Source organism: Aythya ferina (genome assembly GCF_964211825.1).
Source record: "Aythya ferina genome assembly, chromosome: 1".
Classification (NCBI taxonomy): domain Eukaryota; kingdom Metazoa; phylum Chordata; class Aves; order Anseriformes; family Anatidae; genus Aythya; species Aythya ferina.
Genome location: NC_140296.1, coordinates 181,040,414 through 181,062,756, shown reverse-complemented (window position 1 = coordinate 181,062,756; position 22,343 = coordinate 181,040,414). Strand labels below are relative to the sequence as shown.

General features: G+C 37.2%; 1 protein-coding gene across 1 annotated transcript in view; it reads right to left on the bottom strand.

The window, feature by feature from the left end:
• CFTR (CF transmembrane conductance regulator) overlaps positions 1-22,343 on the bottom strand; it is an 86,420-nt gene that overhangs the window by 52,455 nt on the left and 11,622 nt on the right. Inside the window, exons 3-11 of the mRNA XM_084514261.1 lie at positions 21,646-21,757; positions 14,717-14,932; positions 13,745-13,834; positions 11,979-12,142; positions 11,353-11,478; positions 7,563-7,809; positions 5,147-5,239; positions 4,420-4,602; positions 1,657-1,848 (exon numbers count right to left, since the gene is read on the bottom strand). Coding sequence (XP_084370387.1) covers positions 1,657-1,848; positions 4,420-4,602; positions 5,147-5,239; positions 7,563-7,809; positions 11,353-11,478; positions 11,979-12,142; positions 13,745-13,834; positions 14,717-14,932; positions 21,646-21,757 — 1,423 coding nt within the window. The remainder of the gene's footprint in view (positions 1-1,656; positions 1,849-4,419; positions 4,603-5,146; positions 5,240-7,562; positions 7,810-11,352; positions 11,479-11,978; positions 12,143-13,744; positions 13,835-14,716; positions 14,933-21,645; positions 21,758-22,343) is intronic.

Here is a 22,343-nt window from a genome sequence, read left to right as displayed (position 1 = left end):
CTCTCCATCATGAAGAAAATACATACAGCCCCAAACCAACGAAGAACTAATCCTTCATTTAATAATAAAACCCAAAGAAATGCACCCTCAGGAGAAACAAAGAATTAATATTTGAAATCCATACTTAAATCTGCTATACTCAGTCCTATTTGGTAACTTGAATGTGAAATTTAGTGAGACTAACAAGCACAATAATAGCAACAAGGTAATGCATTTGGATTGATTCTAAACCATTCTGCCTTCTCTTCAGTCCAACCAATTTATTCAGGTTCAGTACAGAAGAAAGTATCCTCATAAATATCAAACTTGGTCTCAAATAATGAGCCCTGCTAGGAGGTGAAGCATATTACTCAGCACAGAGCTGCACCAACACAGATCAAAGCTGGCTTGATCGAGCCTGTTTGGAGAACAAAGGAGCTCCAGCTTACCAAGACCAACACACTGAGCCGTCCCACCAACACCGAGACACCAAGCCATCCCACCAACACTGAAACAACCACATTCTGCTCTAGCAAGGGCCTGGGTTGGAAAGCCTCCTTGAGCAAGGACAGTTTCGAATCGCTGCAGTTGGTTCTTGGAGCTTTGGCATTAACTACAGCTCTTAACACTGGAGGTAAGGACTTCTCACTTCAGAAAGCCTGAAACAGAAGTTGCTAATTCTCCTGTCTTCAGAAGCTTTCAAAGAAGATTTCCAGCAAACCACAATCCAAACACAGGCTGAAATGGCCACAAGCATATAAGAACAGATTGCTTTATCACTTAACTATACCCTGCTCTGAGATAAAATGCAGTAACTTCATCTTACTTTTAAACAGGCTGGCTATTGTTTTCTTGCTTGACTGGCACTAAGGAAAATGTTTCACTGTGTGGTCTAAAGAAAGATCCTATTCAGCACAGTTAAATATTTATTGTTTTCATCTACATGTTACTGACAGAACGTCTGATCTTATGACACAGCACCAAGTGTGGAAAGGTATAAAATGCTGGATCCTTTTATATCTTTCAATGTGAAAAGGTGTCCTTTCCTACACTACCCTATGGCAACAGCAGACAAACACAAGGACATTCCAACGTCATTGCATTATGGACTGCATGGTATGTAAAGACTGGTCCTGCAATAATTTCCAGAGTGAAAATGTTCAGCATGCACACACAAAAAAAGCTACTAGTTCAGTTAAAATTTTCCTCTAAATAATTCAGGTTTCTGGCACAGCATTCTAAATACCGTCAGAACATTTTTGAGACATGAAAGAAAAGAGGAATACAGGTTAATTTCTCAAACTTGTAAAGAAATTAGTATTATCTATGGGAAGTAATGTACACACACACATACATATATAAATATATGAGAAAAATGTAGAAACAATACTTTTTAGCTCATTTATTCAATATTATCAGGTTTACTTGGGTTTTTAGCCAGCAAGGAAGACTAAGAATGCAGTCACCTTATAATTGCTGAGCCAATTTATTTAACTCCCAGAATTAACACTGTCAGTGTATCTCTGAAGGAGCTGGCAATGGGCTGACTTGGAGTTCTACAACCTCTGAATGCTAGGATGAGTTCCTTAAACCTTAGAAATGTCATGTTTACTTAAAATTGCACTCCCTGGTTTATTTATTTTTTCACTTCAGTCTTAAGATTCCTAGATGACTGACCTCTTCCAGTTGGCAGGCTCTGATGACACTCTTGTATCGGTATTCATCATAGGATACACCAAAAATTATGTTGTCTTTTATTGTTCCAGGCATGATCCAGGAGACTTGAGGTGAAAAGGATATCCTTCCACTGTGTTTAATTTTACCCTGAGAAGGCTCCAATTCTCCCATTATCAACATCAGAAGAGAAGTCTGAAAAAAAATATATTAATGGTTAATACAGCAGAGATCTGTACAACCATAATAAATGCTAAACAAAAAAGGGAGTCACTCTACTAAAATAAAACAATAGGATGGTACTTTTGTTCTGTAAAGAGTGTCCCTACAACCATTAATTTAGTATAAGCAGCAATTAGTGGAGATTTTTATGACATGTATGTCTGAAAGGCCCCTGAAGTGAGAGAAACTTCATTCACTGAACAAGAAAAACTGATGCCCTGTAAACAAGGCATGCTGCCACAAAAGCATGTATTTTTAATTAAAATTGTATCATTTTTGCAAGGTAAAAATGTGAGTATCTGTAAGAGACATACAGACATCAGGTATTACAAGTATTCTGGTGAAAATTTTTAACATCAGTAGCTATTTGCTTGTTCTTTGTACAACACTATTCATGTTTACAATCTTTCTAGTGTTTATAAGCCTTTTATCTGAATTGCCCTGAAAAGTGCAATTTCTCTGTCTGTGGATTTAATTGCTCACAAACTGCTCAGTGTGATCTGAAGTTTCCTCTGTGACTGTTAACTCATTTACGTGAATACATGACCTAAGCATATTTACTATTTCCCTTCATAAAAGAATTGATTGCAATTTCAGTACTGACATGTTATAATTTCAAAGTTAATCAGTAGCTTCTAGTAACCTTGTCACACATCACTAGCTACTAGATCAAAGAACAGAGTTGAGAAATACAAGGAAAAAATATGTTACAAAGGCATTCCAATGGTGTTCTTATCACTAGTAAGCAGTCAACAAAGCCAGGACGTAACAGCCAAAGATCTAAAAATCTATCCAAGTCACAATTTTATCTTCTCAACCTCAGAGATCCTTTAACCTGACAGGTTGTACAATATGCAGGGGGAGTCTCAAAAGATGTCTTTCCATCATACCAGAATCTAAATTTTCCCAAAAGCTGAGTAAGAAATTTTTGATCTTGGAAAGGATAATTGCTTAGTATGTTTTGCACACTCGATGTTGACCCACTTTGTGCTTTAATTTAAAGTGTCGTGCATTTTAAATTAAAATAAATAAATAAATGACATTTACGAGTGAAGTTGTATTAAAAAGTTGATATCAGGCTTCATAGCAATTATAGAAAAAATAAGTACACAGTATGTTCCAAAGGCCTGACAATTCCAAGAATTTACAGTACCAGCCTTAAGCAACAAGAAAGAAACCATAAATTAAGAGGGTGAAAGGAAAGGAGAAACTTTTTTTGCTTGGGAATTAAGCGTAAATCTTATTTTACATAAATCTTTCAGATAATATTATAAAGTTTTTATCTTTATTGCCTGGAAACGTGCAGATCTGTTGTATATATACAATGCTCACATAGGCCGCTCAGTGTGATCTGAATTTTTCTAAATTTCTTAAGTAGACAAATAAATGAGATATATATAAATCGTTCTACAATAACTGACATTTTTGTATTACAAGCTTTAGCGATAGACATTTGAGGTTAATAGGGGCTTGAGCAATGTAAAAAAGCTCTTCTGTTAGTTCAGAATTATCATAGTAAAATGCAATACAACATATCAGTTAGAGGACAGCCTCATGTTCTGTCTGTTGTTCTTTTGTATTGGTGTCCTTTCTGAAAAATATTAAAGCATTGACCATATTTAATTTGATGGGTCCTTTGCCACTGAGTTCAATAGACCAAAGATTTCATGTGGAATTACAGAATCACACAATGATTAAGGTCAGAAAGGATCTCTCAAGGTCATCTTGTCCAAATCCCCCTGCTCAAGTAGGGATGCCTAGAACAGGTTACCCAGGATCTCCATGGTTTGAGATTCCACAACCAAAAGAGTCCAAATCAATGAAAGTAAAGGGAATCAGAGTACGTTCACTGATAATTTGTTAAGCAGGAAACAAAAAGTTGCCAAATGCATAATGAATGTTTGTTTTGACTTTCACTTCTTCTCAGAAGACTCACTGAAACTGAAATACCTGTCTAATTCCTTGCAGTTCAAAGTGAATATGAATATCAAAATTCAACTCATTTCATAGTAAAAAGGTTAATTGGATGTGTTATCTGCAAACTAAATGCACTGATAACATTTTTCCAGTTCTAAAATGATGATTATCTAAACCACAACTTTTCTCAGAAGACCAACACTGAACAGTGCCTCCACAGACTTATACCACAGGCTTTTATGTAGGTCTGAGAGTATAGCTTGGTGTATCCAAGCTATACATTGTAGGAAGTGGAGCCCATATGACCAGGTGTGCCCCATATCTGGGGTATGCATTGTAGTTACCAGACTAATCAGTGTTAAGCTTTATAATTTTTTTTTAGTTTTGTAAGTTAAATTGTTATTTCCTTACTAAGTCTGTATCCTTGTACGTTAAAAAGAAAAAAAAAAAAAAAGAAAAACATCCGGCAAACTCTTTCTCATGTTGGCCATAGAGATAAATTTAAATGAGTATGGGACATTTTATTGAAACATATTTTATTCATACTTTTTCTTGCAGCTACCAATACCATTATATTATTCCTTAAAATTGATATGACTTTTGTTGAAAAAACAGAAATACAAATACCTTGCCTGCTCCAGTAGATCCAGAAACAGCTAATAACTCTCCCTTCTCAATCTTGAAATTTATATCCTGAAGAACAGGAGATGCATGAAGGGGAAAATTGCTGAAGAAGAGATTGTTGTCATTGCTAGGACCTTTGCTGTTGTTGTTTTCCTGTTTTGCTTTTACAAAGAGCTCTCCAATTCCCTGCAACATACATATTTGTGTGTTTGTATGTACATAAAAAAACGAATAGGACATGCATATGCAGAAATTTACATCCTACTATAGACTTACAAAGACTTGCAAACTTACTTTGTTGACATTACTTTTCCTATCCATAACACATCTATTAAATTCTTAAAATAATATCTGTTTTAATGTATGCATTGTATTCGCTCCTAAATTTGTAGACATAAACAAAATACTCCTATAATTGAACTGCTTTCTAATGTTTATAACTTGTTGGAGTTTGATTTTGTTTCCAGGCTGGCTTAAATCTAAAATAACTTATACGCCTTAACATTTACTAAAAAGCCTCTTTCAAAGTCTCTCAGATGTGGATAATTTGATATTATGCATTCATTACTTGCCACATATTCCTTGCCTGCTGTTAGCTGAAGGCAGTTAAACTGAAGGTGTGCAGTCTGCTGTTTTTAGAGAATGCTAAGGCAAATATCAATAAAAACAAAACAAAACAAAAATTAAACTGTACTCTGCATTTGAATTTATTTTGGGTGAAAGTACTGACCTCATCCCAAAAAGCTGTTACTTTGTCTACTTCAACCCCAGTCGTTGTTAGATTATACTCCAGGGCTTTATATTCTTCTTTTAGCAAGAAATCCTAGAAAGACAACAAAAGCAGATTACAGAAAATGGAAAGGGATGACAGGTGTATCATGCAAAGCAGCACAGACTTGCCTGCGTTAGTTAATATATCTGATAGAGTTATTGCATTCTAGTGTTTTCAAGTAAGGCATAAATGCATCTCATACAATGTCTTTCAGATGCAGAAGAAAATGGTTTCTGAAGCTTCCATTTCTTACATTGTTAGTGAAAATACAACGATGAATGTATTTGGTTCTTGTTTGGAAAGAATATAAAAACTTGGCATTTCATTTGATTTCAGGACTTGCATTGGGAAGCCTTAGCCCTCCAACCTTAATCTTTTTCAAATAAACCTTTGTTTCTGGAGTAGGACATGGAAGGTTACACTCTGGTAGGCAGCGAAACAAAGCAGCTACATGCTGCTAACTCACTATTCCAAAACAGAAAGAGTTTAAATGAATTAGAATTATGTTTCAATCAGCACAAAAGGCAGATAATAATCCTGGCTAGGGCAGCACTGAATTAGTGTCATTTCAAAGGACAGAAGTCGGCAACACTATACTTGTTTATATTCTAGGATTATATAAGGAGAAGGAAGTGTAAATCCATGATAATGAAGGAAAACTAACTTTTCCATGATTTTCTTAAGGTTGTGCAGTCTGTAAGTACCATCTCCTCTAAATTGCCTTTTAAAGTTAGCTGGGACCAAGAAGGCCTACTGGGGCAACAGTGGGCAAACTAAGGGAAAATGGTAAGGGGGAAAAAACAGTTCTCTACAATAAACCTGAAAGTTTCCCAATGAGCACAAGCAGAAGTGAAAAAGCAAATGATTGAAAGGACAAGTACCAAAAAAAAAAAAAAAAAAAAAAAAAAAAAAAAAAAAAAAGAAAGGCAAAACACACACAGTGCAAAAGAAAGAAATGGTTAGATAGGTTTAGATAGGTTTTTATAACAAAGGCTGTGGGGTCATCCAGTGGAGTTGCTGGAGCAGTGATAGTGAGAGAAAACATGTTGATCCATAAGGACTTCAAGGTCTAAAATATATGATGCAGCCACATGGCAAATACAATAACCTTGGGGACTGGTCCAACCTCTCTAACCTGATGAGGAAATTAAATCAGAGAAATGTATGTGTGGTTTATTATTTCTGTTTATATCTGCATATTTCCTGTGACAAGTGAAGAACATCTGTGTTTTGGGATTCTGTGAAGTATATTGGGTCTATATTCAACCTATCACAAAGAGATTATTATTTACAAATTCTAGAGCAGCCTCATAGCTAGTATCCCCAGAGTCAAGTGGCCAGCAAAGTGGTATGATAACTGGGCTTGCCAATTCTCTGAAAGGGCATAGGATATACTCTTCCAGGAAATAAGAGAGACAGGATGCCTCCACAAACACCTAGGGAATCTATCAAGACAAGGGCTGTGTAAATTGGGATCCAGCAAGGCATCCTTCTGAATGTCAGATAGACAGGCTTATGGTTAGACTTTTGAACTTTCTGTTCAGTTAAAAATCAGAAATACCAGAAGAATCTAATATATACTCCTTATTCTATGTTAAGGTTCAGATTTCTGATTAAGGTCTTTAAGTAATGTATTCGGTATTCTTTATCATGCTAAAAATAATAAAATTATATTTTACTGAAAAACATCTACACATATTTTTTAAAACCCTAATATTTTAAGGGAAAATAGAACAAGAATTCTTCCTCTTAGGATTGATTTGAAAACAGCAGGTAAAAAAGACAGAGTTCATGAGTATTTGCTCTGAGATGACTCTGCCTCTCATGCTGGTTTATGAGCAATTGATCTTGGTAGGTATGGTAGGTAATAATTAGAAGACCGGTACCTTAATTACGTTTAGCACTCATAATGAATGAGACGAACATTTGCATAAGATATACAATCTCCTGCTGTTCTTGCCACTAATAGCTACAAAAAAATAAGGTTTGTGATTGCAACTACTGGAAGCTGTGCTATATAAAACACATACTAATTTTGTACTTCCTTTTCTGAAAGAAAAACATCTCTTAAGCACCACAAATGTTGATATATTTTTATTGTTTGTTATTCTGCAATGAAAAAAAAAAAAACCTCTTCTGTTTCAAAGTAAGTAGCCTGCAGGTAGCATAAGACTCCCATGGTTATGCTGCCTGGGGAACCATATAACAATATCAAGATTTATAATGACATTTCATGGTGTATAATCAAAGCAATATATAGTTTATTCGGAAAGTCTGCACAAATACTGTGTGCTTTTGTTGATCAACTGACAAGATAACATGCTATAAAGAATTAGCTTACGTATTTGGGAAGATTGAAGTGTATGTACCCTACCTGTATTTTGTTTATTGCTCCAATAGAATCATACCAGGTCTGTACAGACCCAGGAAACTGCCTGGTCACTGTCATTCGAAGAACAATGCAAAATGAAATGGTGGTAAATATTTTGCGGAGAATAATTCCTTTAGTCACAGCATATGGAACCACAGCTAAAAACACCACAAAAAAGCCTGAAAAGAAGAAGGCTGAGCTGTTGAAATATCTCACATAAGCAGCTTTTCGGGTTAGCTTCAGTTCGGTTCTGTTAAAAACAAAAACAAATACAGATGATTAGTATATGGTTCCACGGTTTTCATTTCATAAAATTTTGGATGGAACTGTTGGTAAAACAATTAACGTAGAGGCTCATCCATCTTTGTTATTTTTAGGAGAGCAGTTAAAAAACAAGATTCAACAATTCAACAATTTTGAACCTAAAAAAAAAATAATTACAGCCAAATATGGACACCACTCTTCAGAGATGTTAGACAAAATAAAAATGATCTATGTCATGATTTAGATATCTCATAATCCACAAGCCTCTACAATTCGTGGCTCAAGCATCCAGAAGCATCTACCGCTAACACAAGTGCCATCCCCTTCTCATATGGTCACCTAGATACACAACCCCTCTGGAAATGAGATATTCTTAAGTGTCAGATTTACTATACATGACTATAAAAACTCTAATAATGCCATCTCCTTTTGCAAACCACCCTACTAACAGGCTCACCCAAGAAGTAAGGTATCAGCTGGCCTCAGCTTGATGTAGTGGGAGGCAGGGAGTCTGTTCTCTCCCTTTCCTGATGAAGCTCAGTTCATGGAGCAGCCTACTGACTACTGTGCAGTCAGGAACACAACTGGTGATTACTCCTATCTGCCTCCACAATGTTTATGCATCTTACAGCAAAATATTAAATAAAAAGAGAAATAATCCAGGGAGTAGAATTTATTTTCTAAGCCGATACCAAAAGTCACTAGTTAAGCTTTCTATTCACTGCTCTCCTTTTGAACCCCTTCACTCCATAATCCTAGGAACACAGCAGCTCAGCTTTGTCTGAACACAGGTACCTCTGCTTCAATGGAAGGGACCAGATTTTCAAATTAACTAGGGGTAGAGATGGAGCTAGATCCCAACCTGCCCATTTGCTGGGTGAGTACACTCACCACTAGGCTGTTGCACTGAAGTTCACAGTCACGTCAGTGATGGAAATTCATGGCATTTCAAGGCTGAGCATCATAACCTTTACATGTCTTCTGGTATTGATCCAGAGTCTGCATGCAAACTAAGTCCAGTATTTGGGGGCTGAGTGGGAACACTTTCCAGCCCCACCCTGCATGTGCACAAGTGTTGCATGTATATCAGCATCCTACCATTGTCATTGGAAAAAGTGTTGCTGAAAGTCCCTCAGAGAAAGCCTGAGCCCAGACAGTTTTGAAGCAGGATGCCTAGCACCTCTTCTTATGTCTGCATTTCACAAAAAGAGGCCTGAAGAGAGTAGCCAGGCATGCAGGTAACCACCACAGCTGGAATCATGGACCTTGAAAAAGTGCCACCAAAGTTCCTCCACAATTTGTATGAGGCTGTGAGTGGCAGCACATAGGGACTAAATAGGGATAACAATGACTAGGGGATGTGATGCTCAGCCAGTCCCATGCAGACATCTGGGTGGAAACTACCTAAACCACCCCTAGTGCTGAAGCACACAGACATTGCTCCAACAGGGGACAGAAAAATGCACTAACCATTTTCAGTATACTCCCAAGTACCAGCCACAAGTGAGTGGCTTTCCAGGGGTGGATATGTCTGTGATCCAGGCTCGACAGTTCTGTAACTTAACCACTCGTTTGGAACATGTCTCGCTGAGGTAACATAGGCACTTGCATTGAGAACATAAAGGACACTATGTGCATCTTATATATGTTGGTCTACACTATGCATGTCTGGTTTTGAAGTGATGCTACCACAATAAGTACAAACAAATGAGCCTGAGCTTCTCTGCTTTATAGAAAGATGGATCTTCTGCTGACAAAATAGAGGCACTTCCAGCCTTGGACTTAACCTTCTGCAGTGCTGTGCTGCAGTTCAGGGACACGGGTCGGCATTGTGCTTTTTTACTTCCTAAATACATTGTATACTGATAGAAATGCAAACATGTTTATTCAGACACATATTATGAACAGTAATTAGCACAGATTTCAGAGGGTATGCAGGTGACAGCCCATATTGCTCCCTCTGAAGTGTCACAGCTATAAGGGGGGAGTTTGCCTGCAGCAGGATGGGCAACCCTGGCAGCTCAAGTCTACCAGTAAGGGTGCAGTTATATCTAGCTCGTTAAATTAGAGCAGATTAAACCAGATTGCATCAGAAACTGACAGGATACAGAATCAGTTTGGTAACAAATGAGTTATAATGTAGGGCTGCTAAAACACGGGCACGAGTTAAATGAACTTGTCTCATCTCCCACCACCCTAAGGAGCTAATTTATGGGAGGTCTCAGCAAGCAAAATTCAAATGAAATTCTTACATTCCCAGATTGACCTGTTCTGGTGATGTATTCACCAAGTGACCTTTTGGATCACTTAAAAAATATGGTATTTTGGAGCAAAAGGAGCAGAAGAGAGATACCATGATCTTATAATATTTCTGTCATTCTTCCATGATATTTTTTTTCAAAAAATCCATGCTTAATATGATAACAATTGAACTTCAGCATTACCAAATTACCTATTGTAGAAAATATAAAATGTAAAATTACTGTTCTTTTTCTGCTTTCTGTGACTTCTACACAACTTACTTACAAGGCATACTCTAAAATTTCCTAAAAGCAATGCATATGACTAGTGGTGCCAGGTTCCATCTTAGAACTGGACCTCCAGACCTAGACTAAAACTGAGCTTTCTCAGATGGTTTACATTACAGATTTTAAGAACTTTCTTATTCTGAAGGTGAAGAGCACTTGACTTTTCCTTCATTGTCTTTCAGAAAACAGCTGAACAAGAAGGTGTTTGTGTAATAATATCGCTTCATCTCTTTTATTTACACGATAATATGGCACTTATATTTCTTCTATTTTCTTCTATTTTACCAATCACACACCTGGCACCGAATTCCAATTCTCTCTAAAGGACTAAACAAACACAGTGCTTTGTGCAGCGTCACCTATCAATCAATGTGCCACTTCTCCTCCCTTCCCCCAGGACTCAGCTAACCAGCTTAGCTCTTTTACCTGCTTTATGCATCGTGTCTGGTAGTTCCAGTGCAGTCTCAATGTTAATTGAGAATATAAACTTTATAAAAGACTTTCCACAGACAATAAATGTAAATGTAATTGTACAGAATGAATATATGAAGCTGTGATCCTTACACAGATTGTGTGCAACATTTAAAACCAGATTTATTGCATTTCTCAGAAAATGGCTGAAGAGGACTCACACTGTTTCCTCCACTGCAGAATAGGAAAGTCTGTAAAGCCTTAAGTAACCATCACAAAAGGGCTTTTTATTGTAAGATGAGGACAGGGTTGGCCAGAAACAAACACAGATGCCACAATTGTTTTACCTGCACAAGCTAACCACTGAAATACCATTATAACGAATGAGGAAGCAAATAAAAAAAAAATCTCTACTTGACAAATTGGGAAAAAAAAATAACTTCAGTGTGGGAATGCATGGTTAGTTTATGGAGGATTAATATTTGTGTGCTTTACTTCTTAACTAACATGACCACAGAAAGTGTTCATAGTCACTTAATATTTTTTTTCTGAACACATAAGAAATTTGACCAACAAATGAAAACACTTACTCACGGAGGCTTTCAATCATTTTTTCCATTGCATCTTCCCAACAATAGGCTTTAACTGACTGTATATTTTCAATTATTTCTGAGGTGATGACAAGTCTCTCGTTGATCTTTCCTGCCCTCTTATCCCTATAAAGTAAAAAGACAGTAGGTTAATCCTCATCTATTTCACCATGCATAGTTATTTTGTATCACATTGTATCTTTGTATCATTGTATCTTAAGAAAATTCTTTCCCTACATACCTATTCTTAATATACTTATTTTAGCAAAATTATTATGAAGAATGTGATAGGAATTATTAGAAATGGAATAATTGCTTTACTAAGGAGAAAACAGAAGCTCTAAAAGCATTAATCACTTCACTAACAAGGAGATTTAATACTACAAAGCATTATCACTATCAATGCATCACCAAACATGTTAGACCTTTTTTTTTTTATAAGTTTAGACAGGTGCCGCTAAATAAGTAAAGGCTTGTCCCTACATTTCTGACTCATCCAGCATTCTTTGGACATCTCTTTTGTAACAATGCAATAATGAGATACCCTTAATTAAGTAGTATAAACTTCATAAAACCGCTTGTTTCAGGAAAATATACTAAAAAATATTTTAAAATAGTCTCGTCACCTGTATTTCATCATCCTTTGTCCCAGCCAGGCTTGGAAAAAGACCATGACTATTAGAAAAGCAAGTCCAGAAAATGCAGAAGCTTGTAACATATCCCAGAGCAGTCCCATCAGCAGTGCCACTTGTAAAGGTGCAATCCACACAAAATGAGCCAGAGCAAGACCCTGCAGAAGCCCACAGGAGAATAACAATAATAATGAAAGTTACAGACTGCTTTGAAAACTACAAGAAAAGGAAGAAGTCATTAAAGTGACACTTTGAAAAATGTAATGAAGGATGGTACAAATACTTCCAGTAGTAAAACAAGTTTATAAAGGAGAATTTGTGATTCTGAGCACATAGCATTCTGGGTGTTAATAATGATGACAGTGCAGCAGTACATATGCATTCCACACCTGAACTTCGATTTTTGTAAGGCAAAGTTCAGTACACAATTGTCTCTTCACTATGTGTGCACACGAGGAAAAAATCCAGCTTTGGAAAAGTAAACAGAATTTGCTATCAACACTGGTGTTTTCAATCACTGCAAGATGGGCAAAATATGGAAACAATTCTTCTGAGAGTAACTTCATCTGATATAGGAGGCCAACATTACTCTGGTGAAGAGATGTCTTTTGTAAAAATGCAGCAAATTCAAAGAAGACTGCTGCCTTCTTCTCCACATTTGTCTATCATTAGATAGATTTTGGACTGAATCCTGTAGTCAGGCTGAGAAACAGAGCTTGCACAGAGCTCTGTGTTGCTGCAGCTACACTACTGCACTACTAGGGCACTTGGCCTAGCTTGTCAGTGCTAGCTCAAGTTCTTCTATATAGTAATAAAGTGCATAAAGTACATAGACAAAAGACACAAAGCTGGAACTGTAGGGTCTCTCTGACGTCAGGTTTCTTGTTTCTCCCGTAAGAAGCAAACCTCATACCATCAACGGGGCAATTATACACGCAGAACAAAAGCTCACAGAGTTTCCAGCCTCCGAGCCATTACTACAAAACTACCTCCATATCTTTAATGAAAAGTTTTACAGGAGACTTTGAATGTATTGGCTGAGCACTGTCACAGGTTGTCCAGAGAGGTTGCAGAGTCTCCCTCCTTGGAGATGTTCAAAAGCCACCTGGATGTGGTCATGGGCAACCTGCTTTGATGGCTCTGACTGAGCAGGGAGGCTGGACCAGGTGACTTCCAGAGGTCTCTTCAAACCTCAACTACTCTGTGATTCTGTATTGTCTAAAATGGATGTGTTGGAAATGATTTCTAATAGTCTTACATCAACACGTAATTAGGTTTTTAAGGAGCGTGGGTAATAGTAACAACAGGATGCTGAACATCGCTTGTTCAATAGCAGGAGCACCATACTGGTTCACCTTATTAGAAAGAGATATGGTGGTCAGGAAAAAAAAAAAAAAAAAATGACAAGGATTGGATGAGCAGGTTCTGACTGCTATGAAACCAACTGTGTAAACTGAGGTTTCCTGGTGGATTCTCACTGCACTGTAAAACAAGAATGTTTTTATGGTATATCTAGTGTGTAAGTTTGCTTTTCTTATCAGCATAGGAGAAAAAGGAAGATGTACTTATTAGAATGAGCATTTCTGTGACCAGATATCAAAACATACTCTTAGGATGGGCTTCATTTTATGTCTACAATGAACAGTGAGTGCAGTCTGACATTTATTCTCCTTCCCCCCTTAATGATTGCCATGAGTTGTTTGAGGTTTTGCTTTGGTATTTGATGGATCTTTAAGTTCATTAATCAACCAATAACGTACCTCGTCAAATTTGTTCAGATTATTGGAAAGAAGACTGACCAATTGTCCAGTACTTATTTTATCTAGGACTTTGCTTGACAGTTTTAAGGTCTGTAAAAGAAAACAAAACAATAGGAAAATGGCCATGTAACTCACTCCTTTAAAACAGAATAAATACAAAATAAAATAATAGGCAGTTGTACGGTAGCATAAATTACAACTCACTTATCAGCTTAATGCTATAAGGAAAGTCTCATTAAACTTGTTATTTATGTCACTTGAATTTAACATAGTCATTAAATTGCTTTACAACTATTGATTTATCGACTTAGCCCCTGTTTTCTGTTGCATATTTTATGTATATAGATATGTATGGAAATACAAGCTTTAATTAAGCATGCATGCTGTGTGTTGCTGTGCTTCCTCAAAAATCTCCTACTGTGCCTATCTAGACAAATGTTTTTTGAAATATGTTTTCACAGTGAGCTTTAAAATAGAGTAACTAACAGGTTTGTTTAAATTAGCTGGATTTGTTATTGGTAAAAGCAAACACCTTTTAAAACCTTTGGATTTATGAACACGAAATGCCTCAACTTCTGTTGATTCTTCACGCTATAGAGAACTCACATGGTATCATTCCAACTCAGTCCCTTCTGTGTTATACTTCTGAAAATACTCCTTAGCCACTAGCATGTTATTTTTCCTTTGCTATACATGTGCATAACAGGAGCGCAGTGGTACAACAATTAAAGCATTTCACTACATATCTAGTGAGTCTGAGCTCACACAGAGTCTGACTTCAGTCAAAGCAGCTGTAGACATGTATTTAATTATTTGGACATAGGAAATGGACAGCTGTCAGAAACGGATGTTAACTGTATTACTCTTTTGTGTGCTTTTTGTAACAAAACTACAAACATTTTTAAAAGCTGCCCTAAAAGCTATGCAGGGTATAGACAGAAGCTTGGCTTTAAGTGCAAATGAAAAAATTACCTTCTTATAAATCAAGCTAAACAATGCTATCCTTATTTGCATCCCTATATGATGAAGACCAAATATAGAAGGGTGTGTGAGCAGCGTTCTCACAAGGAAGAGAAGGCACAAGCCAATGCCCAGGTAGTAGGCTATGGATCTTTCAGAGGAGTTGTCCGGATCATAGGAAGCTATTATTCTTCCCAGCAGAAGGGGCTGCACAGATTTGGTGACTTCCTGAAAATGGAAACAAGAGAAAATAGTTTTGGTCAGTGATTTTTTTTTTATTATTATTTTTATTTTTTCACCCCAAAGTGATGCATTGTAATTTCAAGACCTACCAACTGAGATTTACACTTAAATGAGGAACGAGGCTCTGTTCTCTGTGCAAACCACAGAAATATCTAGCAATCACACTGGAAGTGATAACTCTGTCTGTGATGCTCCTGCAACTCCACCAAAACAAATCTAGCTTTTAAATTTTGCTAGTTGTTTTCTACAAAAATTACAACTGAGATATTAGCTTCCAGATTTACTTTACAAAGGTGTAATGGATTTGCATAATATGACAGAATCCAGTTTTGCAGGTTGGATCTCCATTTTAGCCACCAGGGAACAAATCTCACTGCACTTTACTGAGCTTATAGGACACAAGAAGACTCACAAATTCTGAAATGAATACTGAGGTAACACAGATAAAACTTACGGTAAATAGGAATAACACCAGAATAAAATGACAAACAATTGGGATCATCCTACCCAACAGTTCTAGACCATTGTATCCATGGCCATAATAAAAGAAAGATGAGAAATGTAAAAGGTAAGAGAGGTAAGTTTGATAAAAGCCCCAGAAGAAATCAGTACCTCCTGCCCAACCAGCTCCAACACTTCCCATCCCAGGATGAGTAACATGGCAGAGTATCAGAGCAGGAGAGAAAAATGAGGGGTAATCACACTGCTAAACTACAAGGCATCCAAATGATCTGCCACCATAGCCTGTTGTTACATATGTCCTCAAATTCCTCTGCTATTCTAATTAAACCCCACTAGTTTTATCTACACTCATGTTACATTTCCCTTTCTTCATGCCATGATTGTTCTTATACCTTCCTCTTCCCTCTCTTTCCTTCCCCAATTCTTCCACAAAAACTGCAAAAGTCATCAGTGTGCTATGTGTTCTAACAACTTACTTCTTCTGCATGAGCTTCTGAAGTGTATGAAGTACGAATTTAAAAATGAAACAAAAGAGCACATGTAATGTAAAAACATATTCTTAAGAATTTTTACATGTGCCTCCTCATCTTTCTGTTGTGTCTGTTCACTTTCAGCAGAGTGGTACTTCAAAAATAGCAAGAAACCATCAAATTCTCTTTTGTACAGGTGTGTTAAATTCTATCAAAAATTATTATGTCTTTGAGCTCAAAAACACACAGCCTACCGCACAGAGACACAGACAGGAGTGAATCACAGAATCACAGAATCACAGAATTTCTAGGTTGGAAGAGACCTCAAGATCATCGAGTCCAACCTCTGACCTAACGCTAGCAGTCCCCACTAAACCATATCCCTAAGCTCTACATCTAAACGTCTTTTGAAGACTTCCAGGGATGGTGACTCCACCACTTCCCTGGGCAGCCTGTTCCAATGCCTCACAACCCTTTCAGTAAAGAAGTTATTCCTAACATCTAACCTAAAACTCCCCTGGCGCAACTTAAGCCCATTCCCCCTCGTCCTGTCACCAGGCACGTGGGAGAACAGGCCAACCCCCACCTCGCTACAGCCTCCCTTGAGGTACCTATAGAGAGCGATAAGGTCGCCCCTGAGCCTCCTCTTCTCCAGGCTGAACAAGCCCAGCTCCCTCAGCCGCTCCTCGTAGGACTTGTTCTCCAGGCCCCTCACCAGCTTCGTCGCCCTTCTCTGCACCCGCTCAAGCACCTCGATGTCCTTCTTGTAGCGAGGGGCCCAAAACTGAACACAGTACTCGAGGTGCAGCCTCACCAGAGCCGAGTACAGGGGGACGATCACCTCCCTAGCCCTGCTGGTCACACCGTTCCTGATACAAGCCAGGATGCCGTTGGCCTTCTTGGCCACCTGAGCACACTGCTGGCTCATATTCAGCCGACTATCCACCATCACTCCCAGGTCCTTCTCTGCCTGGCAGCTCTCCAACCATTCCTGTGAACTGGCACAACTGAGCTATAATTACTTTTTACAAAGATAAATAGATAGGGAAAATCCCCTTTGTATTTCCCTTCTCCTTTTGGTCTCTCACACAAGATCCATCTCAGGTACTCATGCAACTTGTACTGTAATCTCTTCTGAATATCACTGTTGGTGAAGTAGATATTCAAAACTCACTTTTTCGACAGAAGAGATGAAATTTTACATCTTAAACATCTTAAACCTGTGATATACACTACATCTTAAACCTGTGATATACACTACTTTTACTTGATTAACTGCAATTCTGCCTCAACAAATGTTGTAAACCTGGAGCCTGCTTTGACAAAGACTTTAGTGTTATCAGTAGGCAAAGGGAGGGGTGTTTATTGAAACACACATGACCCAAGGCAGCTGTGCTTAGACCATATGCATCCAGAAGTGGCAAACCAAAACTCCACAGAAGTCAGAAAATACAAAACAGTCACCTTTCAAGGACAATGCAGTGCTTTTGTACTCTCAGAGATTCCAAGATAAGCTTATATATATATGCTTAAAATAGCAAGGTTTGTTGGTTGTTGTTTTTTTGTGTTTTTTTTTTTTTGTATTTACTTTTATTCCAGTGAAAATGCCATGCTCTGCTACTGTGTTTGTTGTGACTATAATGGCATTGCATACATACCTAGCTTGCTCCAAAGAAAAGGTGATTTACAGACTAAGGTCAGAAAAATGGCTGGCAATAAGCCAAATTTTTTGCTATCTTCTGCAGAAAAAAAAAAAAAATCCACTCATTTACTGTGGAATTTTATCAGCTTGTTTTCTGAAGGTACTATTATCCAGTCAACATACAAGGGAAAGCAGAACTAGATGCTTTTTATTTTCCCTCTTGCAACCACAAAATTACCTATGGATATAAGTATGGGTGTGTAATCTGAATAACCCATCTAAAAAAGGAATTGTGCATCAAACAGAAAATCCACTTTTCAGGAGTTGTTTTTGCTTCTCCTTTTCTTGCTCTTCCCTCTGCATTCATCATAGACCATTGAAAAACTCATAAAAATTCCCCTCACAGAAATCATAATTAAAAGACCAAAATTCTGATGAGATATGAGAGTATGACACAAGATACCATGCTAGATGGTATCCTGGTCTGGCATGGCTACTCTTTTGCAATGAGAACTTTGAATTAAATATGCACCCCATATGCTTCACTCTGAATTTGAAGACAATAATGCACATCTCTGCTTTTGGCCCAAGAAATGCCTTGGGACTTTCATATCCCTCCTTGCCCCATTCACTCATATACATGACCTATATGTGAGAACTTCAGGAAATCCTCATTAGAATCCTTTGGGACATGATACTAAAACCGTTTCAAAGTTAATGTTAGCAGCAACTTCTCCTGAGTGAAAATATAAATTTCATGGGGATAACTATAAGACAAAAATGTAAGTAGAATCAAACTGATCCTCACAGTAAAGTACCCAATTTGCTAGCCAGCATCTTGTTAAAAAGAAAGATTTTTGTTTCACCACTGCACTATCTTTTCTTTACATTGCAAAACACATCTGCTGATGAGGTGAAATGTGGAAGCTGTTTAGGCCAGCAGGGGAGCAGATACATTAAGTGAACTAACACAACACCACTTATGAGGGAGAAACATAGTACTCTAGGGGGCCAGAGTGCAAGTGTCCACCCTTTAATAACATCATTACCTACAGTGCATGAGGGGAAAAAAGAGAGCCAGAAAAACCACTAGACCTGATGAGAGCAAAGCTGTGATTCTAGATGCAACAACAACTGCACAAACAGCAGGGATGTAAGCAGAGTTTAAAACACACTTTGAGGAAGGTGTTATGGAAATGGCTCAGGGATTAGACAAGGGAAGAGTTGAAAGGAAAGTGAAGTTCAAAAGAATGCACAACTTGATTGCACTTATGCCAATACGGCACAACATCCTGTCCCCATTTAAATTAATGGCAAGGCTCCCGTTAATTTCCGTGAGCAGGGCCTGAAAAGAACATCAGCAGCTTTAGCAGACAGTTTTCCTCTTACAGCTTCCAATAAAATGAAGAGCTTTATCAGCTCATAATGAAATCAAGAATTTAAACTAAGATTTGATCTTGCCATGCTTATTGTGAAAGGTACATATTTTGATTTCTATGTGCTGAATTTCACATCTGCAATTTCTTAAAGAAATGGAAAAAGACAACAAACATGACTCAAAAATTTTGTAGTCCCGTTGTTGTTCTGTCTGCAACTGGTCTAAAATTGTAGTTGGTTAGAAAAAGTCCACACAGAGAAATCACATCACATGCATGCATCACATCACATGCATGCATGCCCCCAGGTACTTTATTTGCGCATGTTCTGGGAAAGGCTGTTATGCTCAGAACTGTCTGCATGAGCCTTCAGACACTGCTTAACTTTTAACAAGAATGCATTACTCCAGTAGTTTAGGCTGATGGACTCTGCTTTACATGGCAGGCTATATCTGTAGAACTGCTGTTGTTTTCAAACACAATCCTGACATGAATCAGGAGTCACTGGCTTGGCATCTATTACACACAAGAGGAAATATGTTAAAAAATTAGCAAGAGGAATGAGACAACAGGAGCAAATTAGACAGAATTGTGTTGGAGTCTACAAAGAAATGGTCTTGTCCCAGAGAACTGTTGACAAACAAGGTAAAAGATTACAGAGATAAGTGTTATGATAGCTCTGCACACACCAAGAGCCTCTGCCCTAGATAATTAACTGCCATACCTGGAAAAGACAGATAAGAAAAATAATTAACTGACTTGTCAAATTCAGTTCTAGCCACGTTGCCTCCCACCAGGCCCGTATGATAGTTGAACAGCCAGAGGATAGCCCAAAATTTGTCACCGAAACCCTACAGAGTGAGCACAGAATGCACCATAGCCACCTCTCCTTTCCTTTCTCTTTGTGTAATCACTGTAGATGGAGAAGGTAAACAGAGCACATCTCGTTGAACCAGATCTTCAGCAGCAGCACATTGAGAGAGGTGAATGTCAGTCAGAGGAGACCTACAGCTCTTCATCAGTGACAAGAGCCCAATAAGTTAGAGAGCTTTAGGCTGTTTAAAGCTTTGTTTAAGCTTTAAACGAAGTTGGCCTGGAGCTAATTTCTTTGATAACTCTTCTCAACTAAGCAACCATCTTGATTACCCTACTTTTAATCAGAAATTGTGTATATAAAAGTGTGAGAGTATCCACCCAAAAGAAAGAAGCATAAAGTTAAAATGTAGAGAACTTTTTCATGCTAGGTTTTATTTTTGAAATTAAGCCTTGGTGATGAGAAATTTCAGTATTGATGAGCTACTTCTGAGGGATAGTCATAATGTGATTGCAAAAAAAAATTAAAAATAAATAAGGCCTACATATTTTTTTAATCTATGAAGAAGCATGACATACTGAGGTATATTGTATGTTTTCTACAGTCAAGAAAGAAAGTGAATGCTGCATCTTAAGGAAAACAATTTACTTTTCCTTCAGAACATTTCTTCCCTTTCTTTAGGCTATTTTATTCTGTGACTTTCTGATTCTGTTACTGATACTCGACACTGAAACTTCAGTGCTGTAGAAACTTAAAATGCTACATTTACCCATTGGCACAGTATTACAAGAGAAAAAAATCAGATAGTTTTTCCATAATTCTTAGGGGAAAAGTTCATCTGAAGTGCAATTGTAGTCAGTTATTCATTATCCAAATCAAATTAACGGTGATCTACACTTGTATCATGAGAGGAATGATAAGCAAGTTCATAGGAATGATGACAACTCTCCATACTACTCTTCCCTTCCTGCTTGGGAGAGAGATCATTCTAATGGAAATGAAAGTTTGTATTTCTATAACTTTGTTATTCTCTTATAATAGTTCCTTGGGATACCCAGTAGAAAACTAGAAAAATAGGTACTGTTTCATAGGAAGCAGAATGAACTTCTAAGAAATTTCTGAGTTGTTTCACACAAATTTCCCTTCTGCCCAGTTCACAATCTTACTTGAAAGGACAGCTAAACTCTGGCACATTCAACTCTAATGGTGATAGAATTAATTCCTTTCTGTATCAACCTATCCAAAATAAAAATCTGACCTAGAGATCTGTCTCATATCCAAACAAACAAACAAAAAAAAACCACTAACTATATGAGTACATCTGACCACTTTTGGCCATTATATCTGTTATATATATATATATATAATATGTATATATCATATATATTTTACACAGTTACTTATGCAGAATTGTTACCACTACTGAAAACAACTTGTTTTGGTTTTTTTTGCATATGTAAGCCTGAATAAACCATTTAGCTATAGAGCTGAGTGATAGTCACTTCAGCAAGATTGACCAAATTATGTGATATTTCACTGTCTTTTTTTCTAATGTACACAAAATTTTCTCTTGCAAATTCATGAATTTTTTTTAACTTCTTTTAAAATGTCACATGAGAAAATAATTACTTAAATTCAGCAGTGATGCAAAAAAAAAAAACACACATGCTTGCGAGAACATATGCTAGCACCTAGCAATATGTACATGTACATTTCAAAGTTACTAATACGTTTTAAAGATATGAACACGTGATAAGAAAATACTTCATTTAAGAAGGCCCCTGAGTATCTCTCTGTACTCACCATCTTTCTGAACAATATACAGAGCAAAACTTGTAGTTATTCACGTAATTCTGTATCAATTTAGGAATCCCTAAGACTTGCATCCACTTCTGGAACACTGAAAGTTTACAAGAAACAAGAACAAATCTTACCCCTAAATATAATAATATTCCATAGAACATAAATTTCCAGAAAAAGCATCGTCGAAGAGCATTAATAAGCTTGGGCTTTTTCTTTGAAGTTGCCAGCTCTCTGTCCCACTCTCTGAAAAGAAACCGAAAAACAAGACCATTAAGTTGTGTGAGCAAATACATGGGTCTATGGCTCCGACATACTTCAATTCACTCAAGTATATCCAAGGAGATTTAGCTAAGGTGAATAATGAAACAAAGCTTTGCAGAGACCCTGAAGACCTGGTCCTCATTGACTTGATAGATCAATAAAAGTTCAAACGTAGTTCAGCCACATATTTGGCAGTTTTAAATACTCAGCCATACATCACCCTGCAGGGAATTAATTCATGAAAAGGTCACATTGTATGTTTTAAAGAAACCTGCTGTACTTAAGACCAACACACAAATAATAGGCAAATAAATGCTTTGGAGCTCTTCCAGTCTGCAGAAAGAAAACACCAACAAAGCATCAAAAATGTGACTTTCCTACTGCATAGCCTTATTTTAATCTATGTTGCTAGGCCAATAACTATGCATTCAATAATTGCTAACTAATCAGAAGCAATGCTATATATAATAAGCATATGTTTACTCAAAATTCAGCTCACACATTAAAGCACTCCTAAGAATTTAATCAGTCAACACTTTTCTTCATTTTTCAACAGAATATTAAATAA